Source organism: Centruroides sculpturatus, unplaced genomic scaffold (assembly GCF_000671375.1).
Source record: "Centruroides sculpturatus isolate CEXI.00-Female unplaced genomic scaffold, Cexi_2.0 scaffold222, whole genome shotgun sequence".
NCBI lineage: Eukaryota > Metazoa > Arthropoda > Arachnida > Scorpiones > Buthidae > Centruroides > Centruroides sculpturatus.
This window is the reverse complement of record NW_019384483.1, coordinates 597,769-614,333: the sequence shown is the minus strand read 5'-3', so window position 1 is coordinate 614,333 and position 16,565 is coordinate 597,769. Positions and strand designations below refer to the sequence as shown.

The window sequence follows — 16,565 nt, the reverse complement described above, 5'->3', positions numbered from 1 at the left end:
AGACGTTTTTAACCGTTTGTTCGCGAGTAATTCACGAACGGAGAAGAGGGAGGGGGGAAAACATGTAAAGTTTCGTTGAGGTCATTCGTACGATATGCAAATTTCCGAAGAAGTTGCGCAAGAGGAAATTCCAAGGGTTTACGAACAATTTGAAGTACAGTACGTGTTGGCATTATAAGCACTGTAGTGTTGACGAGATCGTCCCGCCATCTGGCGAGTGAATTGGATACCAAGCAGGAGCGGTTGTTCTTGCGCAAGTCCACACCTCGTCTCCCATTAAGATGATTTGTTCTTAATGCTACTTAGTAAAATTATTTGATTGTTCGTGTTTTAATTCTTAACCTTCCAAGCAGTTAGTCAATTCCGTTTATCGAGAAGGAAGTTAATAATTTGAATCATTACGTTCGGTTTTTCTCTTGGATTCTGGAATTTGCTTTTTTAGGGGTTTTTTTCCTTTATATATAAATATTTAAACTAATCTAATTCTGTGCGTACGTATATAAATAAGGAGCTAAAACACCTGTGTGTTTTCTAATGACGGTGGAAACTTGTGGGAAATACAGGTGTATCTACTATTTAATTATTTAGTCAGTTAAATGAGTGAAAGAGGTGTAACGCACTCCGCAGTTTTCTTACTCGAGTAATTCTCGAATCTCTTTTATAAGTCTAATTTTATTTAACTCGAAACACTGTCTACAGTTTCTTTTAAATCCCTTCGAGGGAATTAAGTTTAGAATTTCAAATCGCTCGAAAGGAGGATGTTTGCGTAATGTTTCGAACATCGTACAGATTTTTATCATTATCATTCGCTACTACCATAAATTTTTTTCTTTTAATTTTATAAGTTTTCTGTCCTCCGAACCAGATTTTACGTCCTTTTGTGGGTCAGTGGTTTCGATAACGAATCGAAAATAGAAAAATATATAGCCTAGAGGTTTTTGGGGGTAGGTAATTACGCGTAGTAGAAGAATGACGCGTGGAACCTCCCTCCCCTCCAACGGGGTGACGTCGGTTTTTTTCTTTTTTTTTTCCTTTTCTAATTCATTTTTCCGCTCCCGTCTCCTCAAGGTTACGCATTCTCCAGCTGTGTAATTAAAGATCCTGTTGTCAACTTGTAACGTTTCTTCGGTAGTTTCTTCGAATCGGCGAAGGCCGCGTAGTCAGCGTTGCGTGCAATTTTGCCACGTAAAACGGCGTGTCGTATTATTACCCTCACCACCAAAGGAATTAACAGTTCGTAAGATGGTTCTTCCAAGACTCGCTTTTTCGGCCAGGTTATCGTCCATACGAAAAAAGGCTCGTAAACTGCGCCGTAACGCGTAGAAGTGACACGAGAATCGAATAAATAGTTGTAGAAACTCGTTTCTTTTATTGCTCGACACCTTCTGGTAGAGTTTAAAAGCACGAGGATTTATTAACGCCTAATTTTTCCCCCCTTCGAACTTTTTCGTCGTACTAATAATGCTCTTTAATTTATGCATCGTTCCAGTATATTACACATCGTGTGTTTTGTAAGGTGTGATAATTGAACAGTTCATTATCAAAGTATACAGTTTTAAATGAGCATATACTCCAGGAAAATTGTGTAATTGATTGATAATGTAATTTATAGAGGGCGATATATATATATATATATATATGTGTGTGTGTGTTTCCTGTTCGTAAATAGCAACGTATGTGCATAATGTAAATTCTAATAGGATTCAATTCTGTCGAAACAATTAAGTCGGATAGCAATCGAGAAGTTTGATTCTGGCTCAACAGTTGGGCCGTATAAAAGTAGAACATAGTTATAACGAGAAGTTTGTTCTAAATAAGGTTAGATAAGTTATCTGTGTTTCCTACAAATAATTTTTCTCTTCGCGTACGTTGTCTTGTTTTGCCTCTAGTGCATGTTTAATGATACGAATTATTTTTCTGCGTAGTTTTTCTCGCCTTGTTTTTTTTTCGAAGGGGACATATATGTAGTGAAGTGTGTCAACCGTCACCTATCGTTTACCTCTTTTTTTTCCTGTGTCCAAACGGGCAATTAAAACTTAGCGCGGGTCGTTAGTGCTTGTTTCCGGATACGGGACCCGTTTAAAAATAATTACCGCGATCCAAAATTAAACGCCATCGAGGCAAAATATGTTTTTCTCGTGTTAGTTACACGTACTTCGGAAACGGATTACGGAGAGCGGAAATGATTTATTCCCTATATAGTATCGGCGAGTGAAAAGAAGGGTCTAGGGTGATAGTTAAGTTTTCGATAACAGCCGGTTGTCAAAATAAACAACCTCACCCTTTCCTGTGTCGAACATCCGGTCGGAATGCGCGGTATAAAAATGCCGAGGGGTTCGTCTGTCGTTTGTACTAGAAAAGATGTCCACTTCTCATCGTCGGTATTTGGCTTGGCTGCATTGCAGCTGTGTAGAGTCGTGCTGCGGCAGTTGTGACCTTTACTCGGTGAGTGAGATTTCTTTCCTGCGTATCCTGGCAGTACACAAACTGCCGATCGACCGGCTACGGCGGATGCACGTGGGACGAGAAAGGCTCATATATATAAATATATATGTTTTTTTTTCTTTACGACTTCCCAGAAAAAATTCCTTCCTTACCCGTCCGACATAGAAAAAAATTTCCGCTCATCCTACCACCTCTCTCCGAGCCGAAACGTAGTTGGCAGTCGAGTTTTGTAGTTGGGAAACGTATCCTCAGGATCCGCAACAGAACGGGGGACGTTTCTTGTGCTCTGTCTCGCATCTATTGAGTTTGCGCGGTCGCAATTTTCCCCGACTGCTTCGTAAGTATGATAATAAAGTAGTGCGATGTTCTTTTCGCGGCTACGTTGGCGGTGGCGATGATGTTATTTGTTTAAAAATTCGGAAACATTCCCCAGTCGAATTGTCACGTTCCGGACTTCGTCCCTATGCGAAAACACACCTACAAAAAAAAATTTTTTTCCCCTATATATCTCTTCCCCCCTTCGAGAAGCGCAGTCTGCTCGATCCTGTATTAGAATCGAATGTGCGCCGGTAATTTATGACCTTTGAAAATAATTATCATGAGCTAGGCTAAAATATGATAAACGGAATCGTTAATTTGTATTTTGTATTCGTTCACCTTCCCAAAGGATTATTGTATCAAAAGGCGGACTTAGCATTTTTCCTTTGTTCTCTCCTCTCTGTCAGTATTTTTTTTTTTTTTTTTACCTGTTATGCGAGAGACCAATCACAAAAATCTATCCGAAAACATGAATATTTAATGCAGGGATGTATTTAGCTTATAATATGTTGATAAAGGAGAAACTGTAATAAATTTATATACAATTATACTTATATATAACTTACATACTGCGGATATCGGGTCGCGAAGTCTTTAATTATATTTTAAACTGTTAAAATAAAACTTATTTTTATATAAGTGAATACTAATTTTTATTTTTTCCCCTTTTTTCCCTCTAGTGAGTCGTCTACAATGCGAAAGCGAATCGTTCAAAATGGATTTAATTCTGGATATTAATATCCAGCTTTATCCCATGGATCTCGGTAAGTGAGAATTTTATTTATTTATTGATAAATAAAAGTTTAACTCGGAATTAACTGTGGTTACCGGCCGAAGTGACAGACGTTGGCAATTTCTTTAGAACGGACGAGCGACACGAAAAGTATAATAGTAATTATAAAAGAATAATGCAACTCTGTCGGAACGGAATAAAAAGAGAATTGTTTTCTTTTCTTTTAGGCGAATGAAAATAAATTAAAATTTACTTTAAATTAATTACTGTCGTAGTTGATAACGCGATTAAGTTCGTAATGATACTTTAAATCTGAGTTAATTGGAAAGATAAAAGTGATGCGAATTCTATACGACCGTTAAGTAATCTCACAAATAATGATAAATGATACACGTGATGGAGCTTTAAACAGCTGAGGGCATAAATTTCGCGTGGTTCTTCGAAAATATTGGGGAAGAACGACGAAACCGGACGTATATTTCTTTCGGTTTTTTTTTTTTTTTTTAATTTCGTGCTACGGAGAAACGGGGTATCTGATTTAATTTCAGTGTTCGTATCTTAAAAGTTCAGTACATCAAGACCAAGGCTCGGAAAAATAGTTTAAAATAATTTAATGCTGTAAATATAGAAACAGGATGTCTTTACAATGAATAGCCATAGATATAAATTTCTTATCCTTCGAACGAGTGAAATTGATACGAATTATGAATAGATAGGAGGGCATAAATTTATTTCTTAGGAAATTTCTAAGTAAGGGATTAATTAGATAGAGAAATAGATAAAGTATCAATATCGTTTGTTCCTTATTTTTTTTTTATTTTTTATTTTTTGTTTTTGGAAACGTTAAAGAAAAGGGTATTATATAGAAGGGCGTAAATATTTATTTCTAGGTAGCCTAACAAATAAGTATATGAGTTAAATGCCGCTGCTATAAATAATGACGGATGGTGAAAGGTAAACAAAATATTGACGATATAGGCCTATACGTAGGTTGCTATTGATGTTAATGATTAGAGAACTTTTCGATAAAAATAGGAGGAAAATTTTAAAATTGGCATATTATTTATTGATTTTTAATGCTGTTATAGAAATTCAGATTGAAATTTTTCGGAGATTAAATATATATGTATATATATATTTCGTTTTATTTTATTTTTTTTTTAAATATTCGAGAAGAGAAGATTTAATCGCATTTCGTGTAATTCGATTCCCCTTTTGTATTTTACACGATTCGGTTGGTAAGTTGACCTGAATTCTCATGTTTTGTTACTCAATAGGAAAATTTCCCGTCTTTCGTTTCGCCGCTTTTTTCTCTCGAATTCTCTCGAGATTCGAGAGGGGGGAGAGAAATTCGGGGAGTTGCTAGGGGGGACGAAAGTTAATTTTTCGCGTTTAATGATGTGTATTTTGTTTTAACAATGCTTATTTAAAATAACGATCGTGTGTCCCTCCCCCTTTCTGTTTTTTAACAAAATCGGGCGAAGAAAGTCGACTTACTCGAAAATTTATCTCCCGGGATGCTGGCATATTCCTCTAAACGTGCCGATCGATAATAATTTGCTGATTTGTATTCCGTAATAGGAATATCCCATCTGTTTCTACGCCGGGAGAAATTTCGATTGCGTCATTGGGTGGGGTTCGAATACTGTCCCCGTCTTGTATGTGCGGCCGAGGCGTCAAAATAGCTCGATAGAATTTTTAGAATGGCGATTAACAGGGAACGTCCCGGTCGGCGTATCGAAAATTAAAACATCTAACACCGTGACGACGGGGGAAATTCCCCCTTTCCGTGTGGGGAAACCACGTGATGTCCTGGCGTATCTTTTTTTTTTTTTTAAATCTAGTCTAGAAGTCCTTGATCGGCTACCTTTTTAAATTAAATATAGAAATTGTAGAAAAATTCGATGATTCACTGTTTGCGATTTGGGTGCTGATTACCGGGAATTCCCGATGATCAAACATCCGTTAGCTGGAGGAAAATTCCCTTTCGCGTTGCTCTTTTCTTCTTCTGACATTCCGCAGATAGGATTGTTTATTTTATTTTTTGTTCTCACGTGTTCCGGTGCGCCTCGATACCCCTCGATCGTCTTCCTTTCCGTAAGTAACACGCATTTGATACTTTATTATTTAATGGCACGTTATCGCGTTAAGCATTTTGCTCGTTCGAAATATGCGGAAGTGAACGTTCGGGTGCTAATTTTATTTATTTATTTTTTTTTTCTTAATTACTACAAGATGGTGGGCTGGCGGGGGTAATAACAATTAAGGAATTTAATCTTTCGAAAGTGAAACCATTTTTTTTTTTTTTAATTTTAATTTCGATAGTTAAACGCTTTTATCTGAGTTTATCGCTTTTATTCCCTAATTCGATGCTTATCGGCCGTGAGTTATGTAAGCTCGATAAGATAAGCAGTGGGAGGATAAATTAGGAAAAATCTTACGTAATTGCAGAAACATCCCGAAATTGCGAGTCAGCCGGGAGCTGGGATAGACGTAATCATTTTGGTTGATCCTAAACTGTCAGGGAAGATGACGATCCGTGATAATTCGAATTTTATGTTTCAATTTGCCTTTCGCTAATGCCATTTATAATTACTTGTTTATAAACACTTTATTGGAATTTCTCGTCGTGACCATTAATGGAAAAATTCTGTCCCGTTATTAATAAATCAGAGGCCAGAATTCTTGTTAGGATTTATGCTTGTTCTTGTTAGAATATATGCTTTTTTTTCCGTAAAAATTAGGCACTTTTATGCTTATCTTACCGGCAATTGGTACGTATACCCCTTGGAAATCTGTCCTTTCTCCTACATTCTTGTTTACATTCGAACTGACGCTTTCTTCTTCTTTACATATTCCTAATATAAAGTAAAATTAATGATTATAAACTTTAATCTCTCCATTACAATAGAATTTTATTAGCAGAAGTATTATGATATCGTCTTGTGGGGAGGGGAGAAAATGGAGAAGAACAGGCAGTTAGTATGTAAGTACAGTATTAGAAGAAAGATTGACATTTAGAATTGGATGACCTTGATATTTCATAAATCTCTACTTCTGTATCGAAAGTAGAATACAACAATAACGAATTAACTTATATAACTGTGCACGAAGTTTAATTACGAAATTCAAACGTAATGAATTTTAAATTTAATACCTCGGAGAAAGCTCAAGAAAGACAATTAATTTGACTCTTCCGTAAAAGATTACCAGGTATTAAGTTTGCTGCGGGTTTTCTTTATATATATATAGGCTATATAATTAGACTTTGACTCGATTCTCATATAATTGTTTTTTCCTTCTAATTATTAAGTCGTTAAAGAGCAAATTCGTTTTGTAAGAAATCGCGCTCTAATCTAATTACTTACCAGTTTCGTGCTGTATTTATCCGAATTTCGTTAATTGTTACAAACCAGGAAAAAAAAAGAGTTGGTTGATGAAAAATTTCTTTTTGGGTAAAAATACCCACGCAGTTATTTACGTTCCCCGTGTTGACAACCGTTAAAAAGTCCCGAAAGTTAACCTTGGTATGTACGAATTATGGATGGAAATGTGTTCTTATTGTGGAAAAATTCCGCGTAATTCGATCCATTTATAAAAAAAAAAAANATATAAATGATTTGTTTATATAATATGTATGTGTTTGTGTAAAGTTTATATTAATTAAAGAACATTTTTTGCTATTAATATGCAGCGTGATCGTGACGTACACGTTGGCAAAAATAATTTTTTTTACATAAAAGTGAATGGTGGTGGCAGTGTGGTTAGCTGGTTGTGAATGATGACGACAACCACTAGTCGTACTGCCGCCTTCCTTCGCTCTCTCATCATCCACCGTCTCTTATCGTCATATTTAAAAATAATAATAAATTTTTTTTAAACAAATGTAATGATATGAATCAAATATATTCATTTTTAAAGTATTTCCCGAATTAATTTACCCTCCTCTTTTCTCTTTAGTGCCGCTTACGTATCGTTCGGAGTATGTACGAATTATGGATGGAAATGTGTTCTTATTGTGGAAAAATTCCGCGTAATTCGATCCATTTATAAAAAAAAAAAAAGGAAATTCTAGATGTTGTTCTTGCGCAAGTCCACACCTCGTCTCCCATTAAGATGATTTGTTCTTAATGCTACTTAGTAAAATTATTTGATTGTTCGTGTTTTAATTCTAAAAAAAAAAAAGGAAATTCTAGATATGTATATTTGCATATGGGTTTTAAAAGGAAGGGAGTTCTTCCCCGGTTTCTTGGAAAGGGGGAAAAACGGGGGATGCAAAGAAAATTTGTGATGAACGAGCCTACCCTACGTTTGTTTACCCACTTTTTAAGAACTCTATCGCAATTTCCGGGAGAGGAATGCGCGATGCGCCAAGGTAAAAATAGGTCCCGTATTAGAAAACGTAAAGGGCAGATGCGTAATTCGCACCGGACAAAAGAGAAGATCCGCGGACGGATGGAAATATCTTGGTTTTTCCAATTGGTCGGGAGCCGCGTGGTCCTCTACTGCAATGACGACCTTCCGGCCTTGAGCATCCCATTCCGCAGGAACGACGTCAGCTCGGCCGATCGATTCCTTGCAGAAACTGGAACAGGTAACTGCGAGGTAAATGGAATCGTCCTTGGAAAATTAGCCCTGACCTTCTGCGTTGCTTCTCTCCCGATCTCTCGGGTTCCTCCTTTTTTTTTTTTTCGACGTTTCTGGGTAATAAAAAAAATGGCCGCCGTGTGACGTCTTTATCGTTTCCTGCCCTACTTTCGATCATTCGATTCCGGCACGCGCTGTCGGAACGTGCCCAATCTTTTTTTTTTTTAATTGCTCGAATCTCTGATTTTGTATAATCTTACCCGTAAAAGGAACCGGAAAAGTTTATTTACCGAAGGAACGAGCCGAATTTTATTCTGCGCGATATTAATTACGTAGATTAATAGACTCACGTGCTGGGAAGATATCCCGCGATCGATGATACAATCCGTGATTTTTCCCGGTTTTTTCATTATTCGACGCATCGGAAAAGAATAAAATCGCAAATGATATTAACAAAATTAATTTCCTTGCGAAGAAGATGTAAAAAAGAAAGGCCGAAGAAACGAATAAACTTATTTTTTATACGTAACGTAATTAAATTCCGCTGGGTTCGAGTGCGTAGAAACTTGCGTAAATTGTAATTATTTTTGCGTTTTTTTTATTCGCACTTCTTTTCGAATATTTATTATTATTAATTCGGTTGATATTTAAGGAATTTATCAAACGATTCGAATGTTTTATCGCCAACGCTATCTCCAGTGTGTTAAATATGCTCTGACGTTACGATTATCGGACCCGATAAAAAGTGATTTTCTGTCCGACTTTCCAGCATTATTTTCGGGTTTCTTCGGCCATCCGGAAGTTGCAACGACGTGTTTAAGGTCCGGACAGTGTTAGGGAGTCGGTCTTTTCGGTTGTTCCGTCGCCGTTTCGACCTCTTACATCACAATCTCGGGAGCCGTTCGTTAAAAATTGATTAGTCTGGTATTAGAAATGATAGGAAAAGTAGCGTGTGGGTCACGAGACGGAGATTATCGCCGGCGATAAAAGTTATCCGATGACCTAGCTGATAGAAAAGTACTAATTTGGAGATGACGCTGCTTCGGCCAAATCGCCGTCACGATAAGCTGAAATTTCTCGTTGTATCTAACCGCAAACCTAAACATAGAACTTCGCTATTTTGAAATTACTTCGCGCCACTGAAGTTTGTTTTTCTCTCCTCTCTCTCTCTCTCTCTCTCTCTCCGCTTTCGGATTATATTACGTAATAAAATAAAATTAAAATAAATAAATAGAAGAGATATTAGCAAACGTCGACTCTCGTATTATCGATTTTGTCACGTAAAATTTGTTTACTCGCCGCCTTGGATCGCTGGCAAAATTTGGAAATAATCGTGACGTTACGTTCGTTTTAAAGTTGAGTAAGTTGGATCCGGGAAGAGTTTTTTTAGAAAAGTTTGTGGCTCCTCGAATATTTTAGGAATCGAGTTTGCTTCTTTCGTATAAAGTCCTTCCAGTGTAAGAGACCTGTAATATCCTAAAAGCTATTGAAGTTTATATATATATATAGTCCCGCGTATACTTGTTAAAAAAAAATAAATACATTAGCTTAAATTTTGAATAGAGACTCGTGTAAACCCGTTATTGTAAAACGGTTAGAAGTAGGTTTATCGCTTCCTGTCTGTAATTAATTCAACGAAAATAAGAATGGAGTTGAGAGATGAAAAATGCTTTTGTCGTTCTCCAGACATTCTCGGCACGATTTTTCATTCTTTTATTCGAAAATTTCACTTCTAAGCGGAACGAATTCTTTTCTCTCTCTCTCTCTCTCTCTCGCTTCCGGTTGTGGAAATCGGAAAATGAAAATTGGATGTAATTGCGGAAAATCGCTTTTATTGTTTACATAAACATAAATTTAGCCGCATTTATAATTATTATTGGAAGAAAAATCGTTAATTTCAATGTTCTCTGGCGCCATAATATCTAAAAAAAAATACAAAATTTCCCCTCGCGGAAATTTTACATTTCTCGAAATAATATCCCGAGTTGTCGGATATTTAAAAGTGTTCCATCGCCAATAGTTAGTAATTAGATCGATCGATGCGATTTATGGGAGATTTAATGGTTTGCCGAACGATCAAAGTGTGAATTTCCTCCATCTCCAACCGATCGGAACAGGAAAGTTGGAGTCGGATTCTGGAAAACCCGCGAAAAATTCTCTTAGGGAAATTACGTTAACACCTAGGGAAAGCGTTTGGATTTCTGCGAAAGGTGTAAACGCGATCGAAGGCGTTTCTGTCGGAGATAAAAGAATGACGCGGAGAGCGGATAGAACGGCTTAGATGGATGTGGGTAGACTCGACCTTTTCAAATTTTAACATCGATTGCGGCGGATGACGAAACAGCTTTCGTTGTCAGATAAGATTCTTTTATAAAACACACATTTATAAAATAACAAGTTAAAAAAAGATAAATCATTATCTCGCACGTAATAACGTTGTGCCGTTCGTGCTCTTCTCGAGCGCTAAATATAGTCGACGGGTGGAAGATTAATCGAGTCGATCTTCCGGGTGACGTTGAGACGATCGGAGGCGGTGGAAGATCGTTCGGGGGGCGAAGAATCGAGTAATTTCTTTCTCCCGTCCGTCACATCCGTGGAAGAGCTGTTACCGCCCCCTTCCTTCCGCGGCTACTGATAATTGTTCGTTGTATTGTTTCGCCATTATCAGTTGTCACTTTGACCCACTCCCGATATATATATCCAGCCATTAAGGCGATGTTGGACACTTTACGGAACGTCGGCCCGGACGGATTAACCACTCGTTGGATTTGTGTGGAGGGGAGGTGTATTTGCGGTGTTTACCGACGGAAGGAGTTGGTTTCGATCGAGTTTTGCAAGTTGTTTGTCGTCCGTCGTGCCGTGTTTACGCCGACGATCGGTATTTACGGGGTGTTGCGAAACGGAAACACCCCGTCGACACGTTGGGTCTTTACGGAAAGCTAAGGCAACGTCGGCTCCGAAAATAGTCATAGACGAATTAAATTTAAAAACTGTTGACAGGTACGACAATGGACGTCTCGTGACACTCAGACCTTGGAACGGGATAATCGTTGACCCCACTTCTGAGTGAATACCTATTATCTCCGCTGACAATAGCTTGTGATATAGGCGACCTCTGTACGGTTTTGTCGGAATGGCCCAATTTTTGTTAAGTGGTTGTGGGTGCGTAGTCGACCACGAAGAGTAAACTTCGGAAAGGTTAAAATAACGTCGTTAAGGAAATTTCCCTCTCGTGGATCGGGTCGGAGGATATCGGCAGGTAAAATGCTGACCTTTACTTTTTACAGGTGACAAATTTCGTTTGGTGATCGCGTCCACCCTACGCGAGGACGGATATCCGGACGACGGGGAGTGGAATCCTGTGGAGACGGGAGCATCCAGGGCAGACAGTTTCGAGTACGTTATGTACGGCAAGATTTATCGCATCGAAGGCGACGACGGAGCCGGAGAGACTACCCGACTGTGAGTATAATTTTGCTGCTGGTTCAGTTTTGCCCTTTTTTTTTTTTCTTTCTCTCTCTCTCTCCAGGGTCGACTAAGCGAGAGATGCGACTGTGCCTGGGTTTAACTGAGTACCACTCTGAGTTCACATCGGTAGTGTTAAAGAAACGAGTGTGAACACAGCTGGTGGTATCTCAGTTGGATCGCGGGTGAAATCGGCAACTCGTCCTCGGTCCGTTAGGAAACGGAAGGCTCCGGATCGTAATCTCGTTACTTATGCGACTTCAGTTACCTCGTTTCCTATTAAGAAGACTGGAGAGGTTCGCTTTGACGGGCGATTCCGGTCGACGTCATCGAACAAAGTAGAGCTGCCGAGCTATTTTAGGAGCAGAAAGGATTCTGTCAGCGATCCAATTGTGTCGTTCGCCAATACAGTATGTGTGTCTGCACAAAAGGAAAGACTGGAAGTGCGATAGGGACGGGCGCTGGTATTTTTGTCCCTTTCTTCTATCCCACACGTGTTTACCTAGTATTTCTGTTACCGCACAGCCCCGGCCATCACTTTTTTCTCCATTCTCCCCCGTTGAAATTTTAGAAAAATCGGTGAAAGTTAATTTCCCCTTTTTCCTGTCCACTTTCGATCTGTCTGGCAATAGAAAAATGTGCGCGGGCTCGAAACTATCCCCTGTATTCGTTGTCAAAACAAATCGAACTGTTTTTCATATCGATGTCTGGTTTCAAAGACGACGTAGCTACGTCGTCTTTCCGACGTCGGTCTAGCGGGGTGTGACATGGGTTTGTTGCAGCGTTACCATTGCGTCCTCGTGTATTTTCGGACCGCCTTCCGTGGCCCGGCCGTCGTGTGCTATTCTTGTTATCCGATGTAGCTGAAAACCACTCTCGAAGCATTGTACGTTTTCGGAAGAGAGACTAGTGATGTGTGCGTAGGGGTGAGTACGTGTGTTTGTGTATGTGTGATTTGATGGACGGTGTGACCACGAGTTTTGTGACATCGCTACCTACTCCTACTTATTACCTTCTTGCATTAAAAAAAGAATTATATTTACGTAACTTAACAGTTCGGTTCTATGTATTTGCCTGCTAACCTGCCCGAACTGCGCATTATTAACTTTCTGTGTTAGAATTCCCTCTTCGTGTTAACATTTTACCCCGCATTTTGCGACCCGTTTGTACGTGTCTGTTTTGATAGTTAGGAAACTGTATTGAAGGATCTGTTACGCTGGTATGTGGAGTGAAAATAATCCGCAACTCGGTTACGTCACGTGATTGCGCCGAATGTCCTGTAGTTGTTTTCTTAATATCAGCATGCCATTTTTTTAAATTAGAAATCTAACGATTCCCCTGCCTGCTTCTCGATGGATATACTATATTCTGCATCTTCGGTGTATACCATTTTACTAGATAGTATGACTTTTAACGAACTGTTTGCATGAGAATCTTTCTGGTTATGTGCATGGATTATTGAGGAATGCAATTACTAGTGGAAAAGCATGTACTGGTGGTGCTATTATTTCTTCCTATTTTTTATAGGTTTACCTCTGTGCACCACCGGATTTCCAATGGATATATATGTGTATAGACATATGTAAACCTTTTCTGGCTTGTTGCTCTATCCTGCACTGTTGTCCACTCCTGGTCGCTGGTACTTTCGTTCCAGAGATGCGTTTACAAGAGTTCTTGTAATATCTGTAAATGCATTTTCTGGAATGAAAACTACCCACGACACATCTTCGACACCTCTCTCCGAGCTGAGATTCTTCAGTGGTGATAGTTAACGCTTTTTTTTTTATTATAATTATTATTATTTTTTTTTTAATGTAGATCATCGACAAATTGGCTTCGGTAGTTATTGTACGTTGTAACAAATTCTGTTTCTGTGTAGCTTTTGGTGGGGGTCTTCCTATTCTGCGCCAACTCTATCAAAAACAAAATAAAAGTTGTAGCACTTTAAAAAAAGAAAAACAAACTGTGAACGAACTCTTTCTATGTATTGCCCAACTGCCAATTTTTCTCTAAATAAATAAAACTCCTTAATACTTATCAATTTAAGCTGTGTTAATTTTTATACATAAACCCACGAATATTTAAAGCACGCAAACAATGTTTATAGAGTCACATCGAAATCCACAACAATCGTTTATGTACTGTACATTAAAAAGACGCAAGTCACACGTCGAAATCCGTTCCGAATCTTGCGGTCTTTGACAAAATTCATCTCAAACGATGGCAGGTTTTTGGTGAAGGATCTTAAACGATTCAGCAGAGACGAAGCGAAGGAAAACGTCGTCGGGACCAAAAGAGTAGCTAATGTTATGCGCCCTTCTACATCAACCTTCAAGGTCGCCGTACTTGGATTATTTTAAATAGAAGTTTGCAAATCAGCCTGTATTCGACCCGAAATGTGTAAAACGATATCGTCTGCATTGCGGCTATTTGCCCCCTTATCTTGATATATATTTATATATATATTGTATTAATAGATAAAATAAATATAAATGTTTTTCATGTCATTCTTTGTTTTTATTATTATTATTTTTTTTTTTCCTAACTTTCCGATCGAACATAATACTATAATCGTTATCTCTCGATGCAACTCCCACTTCTAACTTATAGTTTTTAAACTATAAATAAATACCCGGAATAAAAAATAAATAAATAAGAAATAAAACTTTAAATTCTAATTACGCGAGTTTAACGAAGAAATTTCGAAAATTATAAATTTATATTTTAAAACAAATTTTTAAAAATATATATAATTTAACGAACACCTCAAGCGTATCGTCGGCGAATTGTTATTAAAGCACTGGATGAATAGCGCCTTTTGTATGATTAAGTGCGCTCTTTCCCGTGACTATAAAATGCATTCTTCTTGGTAACATCGGATTTTTCTCCGAACGACCTTCGTTCTCCTTCCCAATCGGTTGGCATAGTAACGGATATCGATGCGGCAGCACCCCCTCAATACGGATCAAACCGCAATTCTATTTACAATTTTTTAACGCGAATTTAACGCATAAAATAATTTCTTATAAAGATTGATTTATATATTTCATTACTTATTTTTTTTATATTAATATTTTATTATATATAAATGATTTGTTTATATAATATGTATGTGTTTGTGTAAAGTTTATATTAATTAAAGAACATTTTTTGCTATTAATATGCAGCGTGATCGTGACGTACACGTTGGCAAAAATAATTTTTTTTACATAAAAGTGAATGGTGGTGGCAGTGTGGTTAGCTGGTTGTGAATGATGACGACAACCACTAGTCGTACTGCCGCCTTCCTTCGCTCTCTCATCATCCACCGTCTCTTATCGTCATATTTAAAAATAATAATAAATTTTTTTTAAACAAATGTAATGATATGAATCAAATATATTCATTTTTAAAGTATTTCCCGAATTAATTTACCCTCCTCTTTTCTCTTTAGTGCCGCTTACGTATCGTTCGGAGGACTTTTGATGAGGTTGCAAGGAGATCCGAACAATCTTCATGGATTCGAGGTGGATAATCACGTGTATCTGCTGATGAAGAAGTTGGCATTTTGAGTCTGTATTAGAATTATTTCTCTCCTTACTCATTACCGGTATTTGTGAATGTCTATGTCATTTTTATAATGGAAATTGTAATGAATTTGTATACGTAAAAAATAAAAGTGATGTGAAGAAGTTTGGGCTAACGTTATTTTAATTGTTAATTATCGGCTACGATTGATAAGAATTATTATTATTATATTCTTTTTCAAGTTTCTATTAAAATCCGAAAGAATCTGCGAGGAGGATATCGACTTATCAAGAGATTTAAGCGGGATATTTCTTGTTATAAAGAAACAGATACATTAAAGCGCTTTTCTGTCCATCGGGAATTGTCTTCTTACCTCGTAGCTTTCATTTGTACGGAATTTTATAGGACAACTGTAGATTTGAGCGAACCTTTGCGTTCAAAATGTCAAATATTTTGAGCAGTTTCCATTAGAAAAATTGCTCCACTTCAAAAAACAATCGGTATTTCTCTTTCGGTAATTTGGCCCTTCTTAAAGAATTAATAAGAAACCGAATCAAAAATTCGATAAAATATATTATTTACTACGAAACTGCCGAACCGATGTTTAAATTCTTTGTTCATAAAATATTAATAAGTATAGGATTCAGTCCATATGCGTATTTTGCCCTAAATTCAATCAAGCGAGTTCATTAAAGATAAAGTTTTCCTCTCTGTGTGGTAAAACTGCATTAGAGACCGATCTGAAACAAAACGGAGACAATAACTTGTTTTTTCTATTAAATTTAGCTGGTAATTTTAAGAATTTTTTTATAGTCTTAAGGGTGTTGTTGATGCTTGAAGATCAGTCAACTGATGATTAACTCTTTGGCATTGAATAAATTCTGAAACAGAGGTGAGTAATCCTCCTCTGTTTTCTGCATTTATTAATAGTAATAAAGGTGAGGAAATATTAGAAAGTGATTTTTATAGTTTCACCATAGGAAAGAACGTAAATTGTATTTTAAATCTTGTTCAAAAATATTTAAGTCCTCCAAATTTTTTTTCTTTAATATTATTACTTAAAATATTAATGTTAATGATGTTTGATAATTACTTGTTTCTCTGTTTTTTCAAGTTATGAATCTCATTAAGATTATTTTGGAATTACACAGTAGTAATAACAAGATTTGATAAAGGTTTTATAGTGGAAATATTTTAAGAAACGAAACAGTAGGATGTAACTAAGTCTTATTTTAATAAAAAAAAAATTTAAATTTTTATCTTAAAGGTAAATTCTTCATTTCCTCGAGCGTTTCTTCTCAAATAACTCAGATTTGCGAGTAGTTCTATATACTATTTTCGATTATTTAGATGGAAATCCAAATTACATCTTAAAATATTAATGGATCTTTGAATCAAATCTTCACAAAATCTTTTACTGTACTCAAATTTTAAACTGTAAAAATTGGTATTCCACTTAACGACTAGGATAGAAAAACTTGTTTTTTAAGCAATTTTTAATAAATCAGTT

General features: G+C 37.0%; 1 protein-coding gene across 1 annotated transcript in view; it reads left to right on the top strand.

The window, feature by feature from the left end:
• Positions 1 to 15,219, top strand: part of LOC111621523 (DNA-directed RNA polymerases I, II, and III subunit RPABC3-like) — a 38,136-nt gene extending 22,917 nt beyond the window's left edge. Inside the window, exons 2-4 of the mRNA XM_023363681.1 lie at positions 3,444 to 3,527; positions 11,371 to 11,545; positions 14,982 to 15,219. Of these exons, the coding sequence (XP_023219449.1) occupies positions 3,444 to 3,527; positions 11,371 to 11,545; positions 14,982 to 15,099 (377 nt within the window). The 3' untranslated portion in view covers positions 15,100 to 15,219. The remainder of the gene's footprint in view (positions 1 to 3,443; positions 3,528 to 11,370; positions 11,546 to 14,981) is intronic.
• The last annotated feature ends 1,346 nt before the right edge of the window (positions 15,220 to 16,565 follow it).